We start from the raw sequence: 16,979 nt of genomic DNA on the forward strand, positions 1-16,979 counted from the left end.
CTCACTGCTCAACCCCTGACAGGGGCCTGTTTTCCCCTCCCAGGAGGTATTTCGGTAGTGGCGGGTTGGGGGGAACCCAGGCCCACCCTCGACTCCGGGTTCCGGCCCAGGGACCCGAATGGCAGCAGCTGTCGGCAGCCGACCTTTCACTGCCAGAGTTGCTACATTTCCCTGGGCCACTTCCGCACAGCTCTCCTGCTTCTCTCTCTTAACGCCTTCTTCATCCTTACCTTAGGGCTCCCTTTCCAGTGGCTTGAGGTTGTCTTCACTACCCAGCCCTTCAGCCACACTTCCTCTCCTCTGGCCCCCTGGCTTTTTTTTGACCTGACCAGAGTGAGCCCTTTTATAGTATCAGAGGAGCCTTAATTAGAGTCAGGTGGTCACATTAGCTTAATGGCCTCACCTGACTCTTTGCAGGTTAAGTGGAGTCAGGTGTTCTCATTAGCCTGGAGCAGCCCCTGCTCTGGTCGGTCAGGGAACAGAAAACTGCTTATCCAGTAGCCAGTATATCTGCCTTTTGATACTCTGCTCTACCCAACCAGCCTGGGTCTATCACCCCACGTATGTCCCTGATCCTTCAAACTCTTGAGCACATGCTTAATTCTCAGCATATGAGTATCCCCATCAACATCAACGGGTTTAGAAAGTTGAAGCCTATGTGTAAGTGTTTGCTGGCTCGGGGAAGAGGAGATGCCCTTGTGATCTCCAGATTGAATTAGTGGTGGGGTCAGGATATTTATAAGGGTTAAAGGAAGGTTAAGATATTTATACTTTCAAAGAGATGCAGCTAAACAAGACCAGTAAGAGCATCTGTTCCTGTCCTGTTCTCTGGGAGGGCTGCACCGTGAGATCCCTCTGAATTGTGAATCTGGAGTGGCTATAAACATGTCTCGAATGCTTCCCTTGATTGTTCCTCTCCTTCCCCTCTCTCAGACAGCAGCCCCGAGACACGGGCCAACGTGAAATTTGTCCAGGACACGTCCAAGTATTGGTACAAGCCGGAGATTTCCAGGGAGCAGGGTGAGTAGCCAGCCCCAGTGACAAAGCAGCAGCCGGGGGGATGGGAATTGGGAATCAGTGTGCATGCATGTGCTGGTTCTGAGAACCATGTGGGTTATCCTGGTCCTGGGTCATTTTGCCCACATCCTGGCGTTATGGCCAGATCCGGCCTGGGCTGTCCCTGGTAGATGGGCGTCTGTATCGCGCTGTGGTTCTTTCCAGGGATCCCATCCGCCCAGGGTGGTTGTATCTGCACATTGTGGCTGCTTGGGTGACTCTGGACATTTGGGATGATCTTGGGTTAGACCCAAGTAGCCGCAAGAGACCGACCCATTGTGTGCCAGAGGCAGAGAGCAGGCAGGCCCGAGTGCACCGGGGGCAATGACAGGGAATGGATTTGGTGAGATACACCCAGATGACCCCAGCAGGAGATCCACGCTCCATGCTGCAGAGAAGGTGAAACCCACCTCCCCCAAGTGCCTGCCAATCTGACCTGAGGGGGAATCACTTCCCGATCTCACACGTGTGTTTGGGCTTCGCTCTTCCACTCCTCTCTGCCAGCAGCCAATCACCGATCCTCTTGGCAGTGCTGGAGCCGTGTTCCCGACCCGTCTCAGCCCTCTGCTCGTTTGTTAACTCGCTTGGGGGCATTCTCCCCACATTGCTGCGACCCAGCCTGCCGCACCCCCCCCGACTGGCATGACAGAGGGACGCCAGTCCGAGAGCTACCGAGAGCTAGTCCCTGCAGAGGGATAGCAACCTGGCCAGGGCTTGTCTCTGTTCCTGCTGGCAATGTTGCCAGTGTTTGCACTTGGTTAGGAATCTCCCCTCCCGGCTCCTCTGAGAGCCGCTCCTTGCAGCCGAGAACTGACCCCACAGTCTATCCCAGACCCGTTCCCAAGGAAACCTCTGCTGGAGGCTCAGGCAAGAGGAGACAATGGGGCTGTCTGAGGAAGTGGCTCCTGGGGGAAAGGTTGTGGGTAGGTGGCAGGTAATGGGAGAGAGGAAGGATGGTTTGGACCCTACTCTCGGCCCCAGGAAACCCCAGGTTCAATTCCTTGCTGTGCCACAGACATTCTGTGTGACCTTGGACAAGTCATCGAATCCTAGACCTGGAGAGGGGAAGGGTCCTTGAGAGGTCATCAAGCCCTGCCCACAGCAGGACCAAGGAGACCTCGACCATCTCTGACAGGGGTTTGTCTAACTTGGTCTTAAAAACCTCCATTGACAGAGTTCCCACAACCGCCCTAGGAAGCCGATTCTGAACCACCCTCATCCTGAGAAAGTTCTTCCTAGTAACTAACCTAACTGTCCCTTGCTGCAGATTAAGCCCATTGCTGCTTGTCTCGTTTTCAAAAGGGATTTAGGCCCTTAGGAGCCTAAATCCTACTGCCCATCAATCTGATTTAGGCTTGTAAGTGCCTAAATCCCTTTTGAAAATGAGGTGTAGGTTCCTAAGTCAGTTAGGCATCGCAACACTGAGCACAGTGCTGCCTACATACCTACATGGGCCTTATTGTGTGTGTGCCTCAGTTTCCCATCTGTACATTGGCACTGCCCTACATCACAGGGGTTGTGAGGATAAATATGGTAAAGACTGTCAGGTGCTCAGATACTCTGCTGAGGGGGCCAGCTAAGCACCTAAGATACACAGGAGAAGATGATGGGGAAGCCGGCAGGAGGGACCTTGAATAAGGTGAAGCTACAAAAGTTTGTCTCTGGATGCAAATTTCAGCTCTTCAGGGCCAGGTCCATCTTGCAGCCTGCTGGTGCGTTGGAAGCTGCAATGCACCCCAGGCTCACAGTCTGCCTGGAGGAAGAGTTAGGCCAGGGGCTCTCAACCTTTCCAGACCACTGTCCCCCTTTCAGGAGGCTGATTTGTCTTGCGTACCCCAAGTTTCACCTCACTTAAAACCTACTTGCTTACAAAATCAGCCATAAAAATACAAACGTGTTCCAGCCACACTGTTACTGACAAATGGCTGCCTTTCTCATTTTTACCATATAGTTACAAAATAAATCCGTTGGAATATAAATATTGTACTGATATTTCAGCGTATGGTATATAGAGCAGTATAAACAAGTCGTCGTCTGTATGGAATTTTAATTTGTCCTGACTTCGCTAGTGCTTTTTCTGTAGCCTATTGTACAAGTAGGCAAATATCTAGAGGAGTTGATGTACCCCCAGCAGACCTCTGCCTACCCCCACGGGTACACATGCCCCTGGTTGAGAACCACTGGGTTAGGCTGCTGGCTGGGATAAAAAGACACTGTCTGTGTGTCGGTGCATTTGCTCGGTCCCTTCCGATCCCCCTTGGGAGAGCTCAGCGCCTCCTTACGCCAGGGCAGGACTCCTGTGACATGGCAGCGATCTTGGAGTGTTAATTACCCCTGCTGAGCTGTATTGTGGCAGTGCCCAGACACCCCCGTCCAGGATCCAGGCCCCCATATTGCTAGGCTCTGTCCAGGTGTATGATGAATGGCAATCCCTGTCCCAAAGACAATCTGAGTATGCGATGAGAGGTCCCAGGGACATACAGGCCAGGGACTGGGGTGTCACAAGGCACAGGGAGATGACTAGATGGGTGCATTTTAAAGCCAAAGCAGGCCATTGGGATCCTCTAGTCTGACCTGACAATTATAAGAAGTAGCAGCCACAACACACCAGCTGCCAGGCCACCGACAGGTTCACTTTGCCCTTCCCTAATGCCGGTTCCATTGACGTGCGGGAGCCCAAACCCCTCAGCCCCACCATCTGGCCCAGAACCACCTTTATTGCCTCTTTCTCTCTGTTGTTCCTTCCCCGCCCCCCTTGGCTGATTACGCAAAGGACAATATCCCCATTGAGATAAATGGGAGGTGATCTCGGAGAGGGGGCTGGGAGTCAGGGCACCTGGGTTCTATCCCTGACTCCCTACGTGCGACCCGGGGCTGGTGATGTTGTTTCCCAGTTCCCCTTCTCTGCAGAATGGAAAATGATCATGCTACTAACCTCACTGGGAGGTGAAATTCATTAGCAGCTAAAAGAAAAGGAGTACTTGTGGCACCTTAGAGACTAACCAATTTATTTGAGCATAGTAACATTTCTAAAGCACTCCCTGGTGGCAGTAGTTAACGCGCTCAAAGGGTACCAGATCTCACAGCCCATTGGCCCCAGGAGGTCAGTAGGTGATTCTTATGATCTCCTTTTTACAAGGAGAAACTGAGGCACAAAGAGGGCTGAGGCCACATTGTCAGATCTTGGGGGATGGTAACGCTAGGAGCCCATCTCTGTAATAGGCACACGCAGGGCCGACGTTTGGACTGCGACCGCTGGAGTGCTGCGACCGCTGCCCATCCTGCCGACCAGACTGTCTGCCTGTGGCCTTGTCCCCCTCACCCTTTGCTTGGCCCCAGCTGTTGTCTCTTGTCTTATGCTTGGCTTGGAAGCAGGTGCCAAATTTTTGTTCTGTTTGTACCGCACCAAGCACACTGGGGTCCTGGCCAGGACGCAGGCACCTAGGTGCTAGAGTAAATATCAATAATAAATAAGAATAACACCTCTGCAGGTGCCAAGATACTACGGTGATGGTCACCACTTACTACAGAGAGGGATGGGGGGAGGGGGATGCTTAATGTTTGGCAGCCGTGTCTGAGAAATCAAGTGACGGGTCCAAAGGAGAGGACAGGTTTGAGCCTCCCAAGTCTGTGCCTCGCCCATTGTAGAGACAAGGTGGGGAGGTGATATCTTTTATTGGATCAGCTTCTGTTGGAGAGAGAGACAAGCTTTCCAGCCAGGCAGGGAAGGGTACTGGAGCCTCGCAGCTAAATGCAAGGTGGAACAGATAGTTTAGCATATGTAGTTAGCACATATTGTAAGGGACCATTCAAGGTAGAGTGGCCCGTTAACACCCCTGCAGTCATAGGACATAAAAGGGGGGCTAGTGGGTTACGGATTGTTGTAATAAACCACTAATCCAGCACCTCTGTTCAGTCCATGAATTTTAGTGTCTAGCAGAGTTATGAATTGAAGATCGCAGGCTTGTCTTTTGAAAGTGTTGTGGAGGTTTCCTTCGAGGATGGAGAGGTCAGATCGAGAGCGATGTTCTCCCGCAGGTGACAGGGTGTTTTGGTCTTTTATAGCATTTTCCTGTGTGAGTTCATTCAAGAGCGCAGTGATTGTCTTGCCGTGCACTGGGTGGGGTGCAGCACATGTGCTAGGCATGTGTAGGACCCATGGATCTTGAAAGGCCTATTGTGGGGGGGTGTCGATCAGTTTTATGCCTGGGGATTTTGTACCTGCTGTTCCGGCAGGGTCTGGTGCCATTTGGGTTGGGGTGCCCTGGTCTGTGGGGAGCTTGCTTCTGACGATGAGCGTGGAGAGGTTGGAGGGTTGTTTGAAGGTCAGAAGTGGGGGTCCAGGAAAGATTTCTTTCAGGATGGGGTCCCCCTTGAGTCTGAGTTGTGGTTGGTCCAATGAAAGATATTACCTCCCCCATCTTGTCTCTCTCATGTCCTGAGACCACCACGGCTACAGCTACCCTGCATAACTCGCCCAGTGTAGCATTCTGCCTTTCCTGGGGCAGCTGCTCCGTGCTCAGAGGCGCGGTAGCTGCCTCATTGCGTGTCCTGACTCCTGTGCTCCTCTCCCGTCCCAGCCATCACGCTACTGAAGGACAGGGAGCCCGGAGCCTTCATTGTCCGAGACAGTCACTCCTTCCGGGGAGCCTACGGGCTGGCCATGAAAGTAGCCTCTCCGCCTCCAACCATCCTGCAGCAGAACAAGAAAGGTATTGTCGTCCACCCCCGCGCGCCAGCCCCCGGGAGCGCACGGTACTTCCCCCCCATTGTTCTGCTGGCTGAGCACGGGGCCGCTCGGGGCAGTGGAGTGCAGCTGGGTATGTGCTGAGGCAGCAGGAACCCGCCTGGGATGCAGGGCGTTTAGCTCTCGGCTAGCCCGTGGGAGCCTTTCCACTGAGTTCTGGGAGCTTAGATCCAGGCCGGGGGTTGCCGGCAAAGCATGTCTCTGTGTCCTTGTCGGCAAAGAGCCCAGGGGCGTGGGTCCCCTTTCTCTCTGCTGCTGCCCTCTCTGCACTGGGGATGAAGTGTCTGGTCCCAAGTGCCCCTGGGCTGTAGCCTAGCTGTCTAGAATAGTGTTCGGTGGACCGGGCTCCCCTCCCACCTACCCCAGTGCAAACTGGAGTGACCCCAGTGACGTCAGTGGAGTTAGCCCAGGTGTACGCCACTGGGGCCTGGAGCTCAGAACCTGCCTCTTTCATGCAGCCTGTGGGGGGGATTTGAAAGGAGGCCCCCGGCTGGCTGCTGACGCTCTCTCCGGCCGAGCTGCACCAGCTGGGATTCCTTAGCTGCACTGCTCCCTCTGCTCACCCACGGGGAAAGCAAAGCCCAGGGCAGCTGGCTCTTGGACTCTGCTCTCGCTCCCCCAGAGCCTGGGGCCTGGATCACCCGGCGTGCACTGAGGGGTGGGGCGGGCAGGAGGGATGTTCACCCTAAGGGGCCAGGCCACTCCAGAGCCCGCTGTCCTAGGGAGCACAAGGGGGTTGGTTTCAGGAGGGGCCGGGAGCCTGGAGTGACGTCGTCCTCTCTCCCCCCAGGAGATATAACCAATGAGCTGGTGAGGCACTTCCTGATCGAGACCAGCCCGCGGGGGGTGAAGCTAAAAGGATGCCCCAACGAGCCCAACTTTGGTAAGTGGCAATGACCCTCCCCTCCCTTATTCAGCCCTAGGACCATTCAGTGCCCTGTGGCAGCGACGCCCCCTTGTGGGGAGTAAGCGGCATTGGTAGGAATCACCACAGGCATGATTGGATTTGGGGTATCCTGTGGGCATTTGGAACAGAGGCCAAAAAGCACCTCCCTAACACTGACACACAAGCGCGGTCACCCCCCCCCCCCAAACACCAACACAAGCTAACCAGGAGTTTGGCAACCAGACATCCAGGAATGACAATAAAGCTGGGTCCTCTGTTAGGGTGGCCAGTTTTGGTTGGACATATTCCTGGAGGTTTCTACTCTTTAATTCAAGGTTAAGCTTTAATTCCTGGAGACTCCAGGACAATCCTCGAGGGTTGGCAGCCCTATCCCCTGTGCTTGGGGTGTGCAAATGTCTGGCTCCTACCGAAAGGAGGGAGAACAAGGCCCCAAAGAGCTTGCTATGTAAAGGGACGACAGTGAACTCCAGGACATGGGGTGGTGGGAGACACTGGAAAGCACAGAGCTGGTCTGGTTCCCTGAGTATCCCCCTTACTCAAGCAGTGCCAGTGAAGTCACCGGGGCTGCTCATGACTGTGGGGATCCGAGTCGGGGCCAAAGCGAGCAGGTGGGGAAGCTAGCAGATGGCTTGTTAGCTGATGGGGAAGGAACGTCCCCACTCTAATGCAGGCTGTGTCAATGCCTCAGCGTTAGACTGACGGTGTTCCCTGCCGGGCTCTCTCCCCAGGATGCCTGTCTGCTCTGGTGTACCAGCACTCCATCATCCCGCTGGCCTTGCCCTGCAAGCTGGTCATTCCCGACCAAGGTAGGAGGCACAAGGACATGGAGCATGGGGGATGCACCGGGGGCTGGGGCTGGATGGATTTTTCCCCTTGCTCAGCACCGCAGGGCGGAACTGGAAAGCTTTATAAGATCCCATCCCTAACACTGTGTCTGACCCCGGAGATGTTCCGAATTCGGTTCCTTCTTTACTTATCTGCCAGGCTTACTTACCCAAGCCCAGCAGTCATTGTCCCCTGGCAGAAGCCATGTGTGTCAAGTAGTATGTTCAGGACCCGTCCGTCTCATTAGTATTATTTGGGTTACCACGGGGCCTAGGAGGAATCCTGGACCACGACTGCAGCTCCTAGGCCCTAGGGTAATGGATGGATGGTTAAGCCAGAACAAATCCTGCATCTTGGCAGGGGGTTAGGCCAGATGACCATGGTGGCCCCTCCTAACCCTATGGGCCTGTGCCTCTAGGATTCTATGGCCAGGACCCCATTGTTCTTGACGCGGTACAATGCCAGAACAAAAAGAGCTTACAATCCCTCTTTGGGATCAGATCCCTCAGCCCCCCGGATCCAAACTCCCCCAGCCCCTGGGAAAGTTCTGATCCGCACCCCAAACACGACGTAATGACTTAGACTGAGAGGGCATCCGATTCGGGTGTATCTCTGTAGAGATTCCCATGGAGACCAGCGCAGTGCGTACGGCTCCTCAGTGACATTGTTCCTCCATCACACGATCGCCCCCGCAGATCCCGGCCGTAGGAGCCCCAGCGTGTATTCCCAGACCGCCAGTGGTGGAGGAGTCACTGTCCTTCCTCTCCCCGGTTTTTTTTAGATCCCACGGACAAACCGAAAGAGGCAACCTCAGCCGCCAACTCGGCGACAGACCTGCTCAAGCAGGGAGCCGGTGAGTGGCCGGGACGTGGCGGGGAGCGTGGCAGGCGCGGCATGCGTGCGGCAGGGAGCTCCGTCTGCATCGGGCCGCCTTTCCGCTGGCGTTCTCCACCGCTGCCTCCTCCACTTCACCCGCTGTGTGCCCCGGACGCACTTCGCTCGCCCTCGGAGGTGCAGGCAGAGCGCGGAGGCTTCGAAAGCGTGCGGTGGGGGGGCGCTTAGAGCCCCTGGGGGAGCCCTGGGGTCCAACCGGACAGCCGTGCCACGCTGGCCCCTGCAGCTGCACCGACGAGGCAGCTCACAGGCGTTCTTTTAGGTTAAGAAAGATTCAGACAGGGAGGGCTTGCAAACCTCTGCCCCCGCCCCCAGTGGAAGGGCAGGGGCCATGCTGGAATTGCATAGCTGGGGCTTGGCTTCTCTCAACGTCACGCTGAACGTAGGCGATGCTCAAATATACTGGGTGGGAGGGTGGTCTGGTGATCAGAGTACGGCCTGGCAGCTAGGACTCCTGGGTTCCTTTCCTAGCTCAATGAAGGAACATGGTCTAATAGTTAAAGCAGGGCATGGGGTGCCAGGACTCCTGGGTTCTGCTCCCAGTTTTGCCACTGCCTGGCTGTGCAGCTTCCCCTCTCAGTGTCTGGGGAATAAGGCTGTTTCCCTTCCAGGTGGGGCTGTGAGGCTCCATGAGTGACTGTGAGGAGCGGTTCCAAAAAGCTGCTCCTCATCGTTAGAGATGGGCCCCAGCCCCGGCACTGGGATCCAGAGCTTGATTTCAAATCTCCTGCAAAGCCTGGGGCTGCTTGGCCGTGGGGTTTTGTATAAAGGACCCTGCTGCGGACCCTCAAGCCTGACCAGCAGCCACCCCTGCTATTCCTGTTCTGGGCTCCCCGCGGGGACACACTCAGCTTTTCCGAGGCCCCTCGATCCCAGCTCGCAGCCCTCCCTGTTTTCCAGTCCTGGGTTCTCCCCAGGCAGGGCTCTGCGGACGCCCCAGAGCCTGCTGGTATCTCAGCCTGGGTTCCCCCCCTCATAGCTCTGCCTCAGTCCTGACCCTCAGCCCATCCTGGACTCCCCCACACCGCCACCCCCAGCTCTGCCGTGCCCCTCGCTTTGACCCACAGCCCGCTGCTACCCTACCTGAAGATTCCCCATGGAAAGAGCTCTGCCGATGCCCCTCGATCTTGACCCGCAGCCCCCCACACTCCCTGTTTCTTGTCCAGCCCTGGGCACTGCCGAGAGGCAGTGTGTTTGGGTTTGGGATGTGCTCAACCAGGCCCCAAGCCACAAATGTCACATTCCCCCGTGATCTGAGCTGGGGACTGGAAGCGGGGGGTCTCGAGACAAGAGAGCCGACATTCTGCACCCTCTCCAGCCTCCCCGCCGTAGCTTCCCGAGGTGGAGGACAATAGCCGAGCGTGAGCTGGCCCTCGCGTGGGTGCCCGGCCCGTCGGTGACATTTGCACCCCTTCCCTTCACGCCCGCCGTGTTTCCCTTCCAGCCTGTAACGTGATCTTCATCAACTCGGTGGAGATGGAGTCGCTGACGGGCCCACAGGCCATCGCCAAAGCCATCAGCGAGACGCTGGCCCTGGCACCCACGCCCACAGCCATCATCGTGCACTTCAAAGTCTCCGCACAGGGGATCACCTTGACGGACAACCAGAGAAAGTAAGAGCCCCGCCTGGGCCCAGCTCCCGCGGGGGGCCTTGTCACATGGGGGTGCCCAGGCATGGAGCACACAGAGGTCACCACGGAATGAGCTGCGGAGGGGCTGGGTGAACAGGTAGGGCGGCGGCTGGCCACCCCTGCAGGAATTTGCCCTCCGAACCCGGCAGCTTCTGTGGACGTAAATCCACGGTGAGGTTGGTGTCACGCTGGAAGAGCCCCCAGAACAGGCTGTCAGGGGAGGGCCGGACCGGAGGCCTGGGAAGAATAGCCGGGATCTGGGAAGGAGCTGAGGACTGGGGAGGAAGCATTGCCCAATGGTTAGGGTGCAAGTCAGGGACTTGGGAAGCTCAGGTTCAATTCCCGTCTTTGCCAGGCTCCGTATGTGACCTTGGGCAAGTCCGTTACTCTCAGTGTCTCAGCTCCCACTTGGTACAAGGGGGAGTGGGTGCACTGTCCCATCTCCTATGGGCGTAGGAGACATTCAGACACCATGGGAGCAGGGGGTCAGGTAAGTACCATAGATTCCTGCAGTGGGGGGACAGCTGGGCTGGGGGTGGGATACAGCTGCTGTGGCCATTTAACCACAACTCTCGGGAGCCTTCCTGAGGGAGACGGGGTTTCTTTGTCTGACCAAATGGAGGTAAGACAGAAACAGATCTGACTGGAGACTCATTTACATGAGAAACGGGGTCCGATCCAGACTTGATTTCAGTTCCCAGCCCAGGAGAGGTGCTGGGTTTTGGTTTGGGTCCAGCTGTCTTTTTCGGAGTGTGTATTGAAGAGCGAGTTTGGAGCTATTCATCTTTTAAAAAGGCCCGTGCTGTACTGGCCCTGTGGCAGGTGCGGTACTGCCGTGGGAGATGGAGGATTTGATCCCCAGTCCTGGCTGCGCTGACCCCTGCTGCTGGAAAGGGTGCATGCACCGGGGGAGCGAGTGCCTGGCATTCAGGGCTAGTTACAGACCGGAACTGAGACCTCACCCCTGCTCAGTCCGCTGTAATTGGGAGACTGCTGCCTGGGGAACAGGCTCTTGGAAGGATCATCACATACCTGGATGCTCCCAGGACGGGCCCAGTTTGCTCAGGTCTGACCCACCTCTGGCTGTCAGCTAACAGGACAACGAAAGGCACCTTGCCCCCTTCCCTATTTCAGGCATGGCAAGGCAAAGTCACCACGTCCCGCTTTCACCCGGTGCCGTTGCCTCAGCCCCTGCTGGGGTTGCAGGGCCATATGAGGATGCAACATCTCGTTAACGCACCTCATGGCAGGAGGATGCAAACGTGGCGGGAGAAGAGCTGGTGGGGCGGGGCTCCGGGCGGGATGCAGAGCCTAGAGGCTGATCTTACGCGCTCACCGTGGCCTCTGCTTGTGTTTCAGATTGTTCTTCAGACGACATTATCCCCTCAGCACCGTCACCTACTGCGACCTGGACCCCCAGGAACGAAAGTAAGTGCCGTAGCCAGAGATCCCTGAGTGGGAATGGGGTTGGAGAAAGAATCCCCCTCTCTTGGGTCTGTGTGTGGGTCAATGCCTTCGCTAACCACGCCCAGCTTGCTTTTGAGGAGGAAAAATGATATCCCATTGAAATCCAGAGGCAGCCAGCAGTCTGCCATGGAGGGGCCACCAACACCTGGGAGAATGAGCAGCGGCGGGGCAATCTGTCAACACCGACTGACCCAACTGACGGGTCATTCCTGCTCTGTGCTGCCGAGAAAGGCAACATCCCCCTGCTCTCGGGTCTTTGCCGATATCTCCCGGGAGGGAAATCCCTCACGACGCGGTGGATTCTCCATTACTGGGAGTTTTTTTAAGTCAAGACTGGATGTCTCTCTTGCTCTAGCCTAGTTCTGGGCTGCATGCAGGATCCCTGAGAGAGGTTTTTTGGCCTTGCTGTGCCGGAAGCCAGGCCAGATGAAAGTAATGGTCCTTTCCGGCTTTAAAACCTATGAAAATTCCTTCCCAATTGTCAATTTGAGCTCGCGAGTGGGAAACGCTAGAGTTAAGTATCCAATCCCATTGACACCCAGCTTTCCTGAGTGGTAATAGCTCATTTAGACCCCATCGTTTTGCATGCAGAGTTGAGATGATTATTTCCAATGTCCTTACTTTGCACTTATCAGCACTGATAAGTCACTGGTGTAGCTGTACCAGCCCGAACGCCTAGCATAGACCGGAGAATCGGCTATCAGCGGCAATTTGCATAGGTGCAATTTACTCCTTACTTGAAACTGGGGTGAGCAGCCTGGGTGCAAAGGGAGTTTATAGCAGCTTTGCCCGCCTGTTCTCGGGAGTTAGACCAGTGTAGCTCTGGGATCACCTATGGAAATCCCCAGTGTAGATAAAGGGTCAGGGGAGAAGTACACTGGTATGCTGAGACCCCTCCCCGCTCATGCTGGCCAAAAGCATCCAATTATATCCTTGTGCTTCCCTCTTTGCTGTTGATGGCCCTGCAGGATATGGTCACTGCCAGATACTACAGCCAGGCAATCCTGGGATGATGCGCCTAATCTAGGCAGTAGAGCATGATCTTTGTAGCAGCTGGCCTTCGCTCCTGGGCAAGGGAATCTGTTTTCAATGGGGAACAGGGGAGTCAGATGGAGCCTGTTGGGTGTCTCTGCTTAACAGGGTCAGGTTCTGATAAAAACAGTGCTGCAAAGTAGATGGTTTGGGTGCGGGCATTTGCCCGTGGGCGTGGGAGCGCTTGTAGGGGGCTCAGTCCATAGAAGCAGATCTTAGAAACAGGCTCATATCTAGTTCCAAGACATCAATGGACTAGAGTGACTTTATGTTTAGGGGAGTTAGGTGCCTAAATACCTCTGAGGATCTGGGCCTTACCCCCTTATTTTCAGAGGTTTCCCCAGCCCCCCATGGCCTCATTAGAACTTCTGAAAGTCAGGCCTGGACAGTGACTTCGCAGCTAGTGCTTGGCCTGAAACGGTGATGCTAGCAAATGAGTTTGGTACCATTGTGCTTGGTGAGAAGAGCGGTAATTCCCTGGGGCTGTTTTTCTCCCCGCAGATGGACTAAATCAGACGGTGGAGGTCCCGCAAAGTAAGTGCCATGTATCAAATTCTTTGCTGCCGTTCACATTCTGACCGTTGGGTTGCGTTCGCGTTTTGAGTTGGCTCCACGAGCCACCCACTGAGTGAATGCTCCATGCCAGCAAACCGGACCAGATCAATCCTGCCAAGCATAGATGCTTCTTCAAGTGTCTTTTGTCAAACAAATCGGCCATCCCGACAGGGTGACTCAAAGGGCACGCATCACAGTTTGCTCTGTCTTTCCGGTACGGGCCCGGTGCATGCGAGCGGCTCCTGTCTCTGGCCTTGGTTGAGCAGGGGAGAGGCAGCTGCCGGAAGGCGTGACAGGACGTTTTGAGTGCCATGCTCAACTTGTTCTCCAGGGTGCTCCGGGGGGCGGGGCAGGGCACATGCTGACTCGGCAGTGCCCCCTCTGGAGCTGGGCGGGACTGCAGGCAGTATCATCATCCCCCAGCAGGCAGATGCACCCAAATCTGGTTCCCCCAGCGTTTGCATGTTCTTCTGTGATAGCCAGATGCTGCCCGTCGCGGCTGGGAAACATTTCCCGCTGTAGCCTGAGACTGTAATAACCAACAACAAAAACAAAGGCCGCAGGAAGAGACCATTTCCCTGCGGCGGGGCCAGCGGGACATGCCCCGAGGTGTGGGGTCCCGTTGGCATGTGTCCCTTGGTGGAAATTTTCTTGGGGGGAGGAGAGGCAAGGAAAAGAGCTTCGTTTGGCTGAAGAGGCTGGTCTATAGGAAACATTCCTGCCCCAGACCCTGCCCAGGCTTAATAAGGCTCCTCCATCCCAAACTGGCTAGACAATGCAGTCCCTGACCACTCCCATCAGTGTGAATGGCAGGTCTGCAGGTAGCCGCAAAGACCCCTCGCCTCCTCCAGGCCTGGCCAGCGTCACACGTCCCCAAGCGAACGAGGGCAGTGGGAAGGGGCAGCCGTGTGGATCTGGCTTTTCTCTTCCCACTTCTAAGCTGACTAGCCCTTTGCCCTACGTTGCCCACAGGAGGACAGAGCTGCCGGCTGAGCCCCATTCGAGTGAGCCCAGGCTCCACTAATTTTAGTCATTGTGTTAGCGAAGGGCTTTTAATTAGTATCCCCAGCTGTTAGGATTTTTCGCTCTCTAATTAGAAATGACCTGGCAGGGAGCTGGCTAACATTCTGTTCCCCTCCAATCCCATATTTATAACCTGGCTTTTAACGTTGGAATTAAAAAGGACATTTTGTTTGTACAGGGGGAGGGAGATTTTAACAGGACCGGACAATCCCCCTTCTCCTCCCGCCCCTCGTCTTCTCCAAGACTAACAAACCCTTCGTTCCCCTTCCATGTATGGGGAGATGAATCGCCATAGAAACGCACGATCGGCCACCTCGATCCCTGGGAGAGGTTCTGAATGTGCAGTGCGCACCCAGGACAATGTCTGTCTGGGGTGGCCGTAGGAGAACAAGATGTCCCCTGGGGAATAAATATTCTTGTCCTTTGAAGCATCTGGACGTGATTATTTTGTAGTCTGCTTCATGGAATAGTCACGTTTAAAAAAGCCCAAGGGTCTTGCCAAGCAGAGCATGCCCATCACCGCCTCGCTGCTAGGATCAGGGCGTCACCCGCCTTTTCTCCTTGAAATGCAGCCTGCCTCAGACGGGTGGTTGGCACAGGCCACGCCCAGGCATTAAAGGGACGATGGGTACGGTGGGCACCAATGCATAGGAATGGTGTCCTCAGAGGGAAGGAGCCATCTGCAGCTCCCCTTGGCTTTCAGGGGTGTTGCCCGTGGCTCAGCATCTTTGGGGATTTGGCCTGAGCTCACAAGGACCCGGCAGAGAGTGGCTGGTGGAGGGGAAGAGAGAAGTGTGAGCAGCACTGAGAGTGGGAGGAAGAGTGAAGAAGGCAAGGCTGGAGGACGGAGAAGGAAAGGAGAAGCCATAGTCAGTGATTCACACAGTCGCACTGGCAAGCTTGTGGCCACTCCGGTCCCTTTGGGGACAACTATAGTGCACAAACCAAAACCCCAGACCAAGGGCTTGGGGGAAGTTCAGATCTGGGTCCAGGCTGGACCCCACAACCCCAAACCCACTTTTGTGGTGTCCCAGGAGCATGCTGCTTAAGAAGCTATCGATGCAGGGTCCTGCAGGTTGCTCTGAGGCCTCGTTCAGCACGTGGGTGTTACCCCTTCCCAACAGCTGCTTCCCAGACGATGTCCCCGGCCCCATTTGAACCGAATTGGATTTGAATTGTGCCAGTGGTGTCGCTGATCTTCTGGACACCGATTTACTCCTGACTCACGCTGCCCTGCATAAGAATTGATAAACACGTGGGCTGCGATATAGACCCCCTTTCCCATTCATTCCAATGGGAGTAGAGCACCCAATCCTTCAGATGGCTTTGAACTTCTCAGCCTGAAAGCAAGGAAATGTTCCCACTGAGGCCTGATCTCTCTGAGTCGACGGGAAAAACTCCATCAGCACCAGTGGAAGCGGAATGGGCCCTGAGGATGCATGTGCCGAACCAGCTCGGGTGTGTTCCCCACTGCCGTGCAAAGCATGGTCCACGTATCCTGAGCAGCGGCCATCAGTTCTCTCCCGTGGGTGATCAAGTGTAGGCTGGGACGTTGGCTCACCAGTTAGAGGGGGTGGTTTAGCGGCTTGTCATCCAGATAGGCCAGATGTTCTAATGTGGGCTGCCCCATCCCTTCACTTGCCCCGGCAAGCCATATCCCGTTGCTGGATATATGCTGTTGTCTCATGATCTCTGCTTCCTTGCAGCTCTCTCATGTGCATTCTCTCTTTGTGACCCAACAGGCTCTTTGGCTTTGTGGCCAGGAAGCAGGGAAGCACAACAGACAACATTTGTCACCTCTTCGCCGAGCTGGATCCTGACCAGCCGGCCACCGCCATTGTCAATTTCGTGTCAAGGGTCATGCTTGGCTCCGGCCAGAAGAGATGAGCCGCTGGACACGGGTAGTTCTTGCTCTTGAATTTTGGAGAAGGACTTGGAGTTGATCCGAGAAGGAGCGCGAGGAAGTGCATTGTGGGAGAGGGAAGTGAATCGGGGGGAAACGGTCTGAATTGTGGAAGGAAAAAAAACCCTCACCCAAGCGTAACAAAACAAAACTAAAGGAAGCGATGTCAGCGCATTTCCCCACGCAGGGAATGCGACCAGCGCAACGGCCAGGAGTCGGAGGAGTGGAACTGGGTTGGCTTTTGGATCAGCGTCCTCGCGGGAGGTTTCAAGTGGCGAATTCACCCCGGGTCAAAGTGGGAACGTTCGCGGCCCTGCCGTTTGAAAACCAACAACTCTGTTTGCAAATGTCAGTTGCTTGTTTTAAACAACACCCATGGCTAACCAATCGAATGAAAGGCAGGTCTGCAGGACCACCCCCCCCCCCCCCGCCCCCGGGGAATTACCCATTGAAACAGCTCACCAGGGGCTGTGGTGGGCTTTCTCCATCACTGGCAATTTTCAAATCAAGATGAGATGTTTTGCTAAGAGATCTGCTCTGGTTCAAACAGGAATGAATTCAGGGCAGATCTCTGGCCTGTGTTACGCAAGAGGTCAGACTAGATCTCAGTGGTCCATTCTGGCCTCATGACCTATGTGCTAGAACAGTGGTTTTCTACCTCTGCTCCGCAGACCCCGGGGCAAAGGGCAGGGGGTCCGCAGACTATGTCTAAGATTTCCAAAGGGGTCCGCACCTCCATTTGAAATTTTTTAGGGGTCCGCAAATGAAAACAGGTTGAAAACCACTGTGCTCGAGTGATCAAGCAGGAAAACAAAGGATGGTCAATATCCCTTTTAACCTTCCCTGCTCTGAGGTCTGCAACTCCTGTGTATATGAAGTGAGTGTGGGGATGTGTCATACATGTATATTCACAGCAGTGGGGTTTATATATAAGCCTGT

General features: G+C 55.3%; 1 protein-coding gene across 3 annotated transcripts in view; it reads left to right on the forward strand.

Annotated features, from left to right (window-relative positions):
- TNS1 (tensin 1) overlaps window positions 1-16,458 on the forward strand; it is a 273,763-nt gene extending 257,305 nt beyond the window's left edge. For all 3 annotated transcript variants that reach the window (XM_074967030.1, XM_074967029.1, XM_074967031.1), the window contains 9 exons: window positions 934-1,020; window positions 5,637-5,768; window positions 6,594-6,686; window positions 7,439-7,516; window positions 8,317-8,388; window positions 9,874-10,042; window positions 11,420-11,488; window positions 13,061-13,093; window positions 15,880-16,458. In XM_074967030.1, the coding sequence (XP_074823131.1) occupies window positions 934-1,020; window positions 5,637-5,768; window positions 6,594-6,686; window positions 7,439-7,516; window positions 8,317-8,388; window positions 9,874-10,042; window positions 11,420-11,488; window positions 13,061-13,093; window positions 15,880-16,024 (878 nt within the window). In that variant the 3' untranslated portion in view covers window positions 16,025-16,458. The remainder of the gene's footprint in view (window positions 1-933; window positions 1,021-5,636; window positions 5,769-6,593; window positions 6,687-7,438; window positions 7,517-8,316; window positions 8,389-9,873; window positions 10,043-11,419; window positions 11,489-13,060; window positions 13,094-15,879) is intronic.
- The last annotated feature ends 521 nt before the right edge of the window (window positions 16,459-16,979 follow it).

The sequence above is a fragment of the Natator depressus genome, chromosome 11 (assembly GCF_965152275.1).
Source record: "Natator depressus isolate rNatDep1 chromosome 11, rNatDep2.hap1, whole genome shotgun sequence".
NCBI lineage: Eukaryota > Metazoa > Chordata > Testudines > Cheloniidae > Natator > Natator depressus.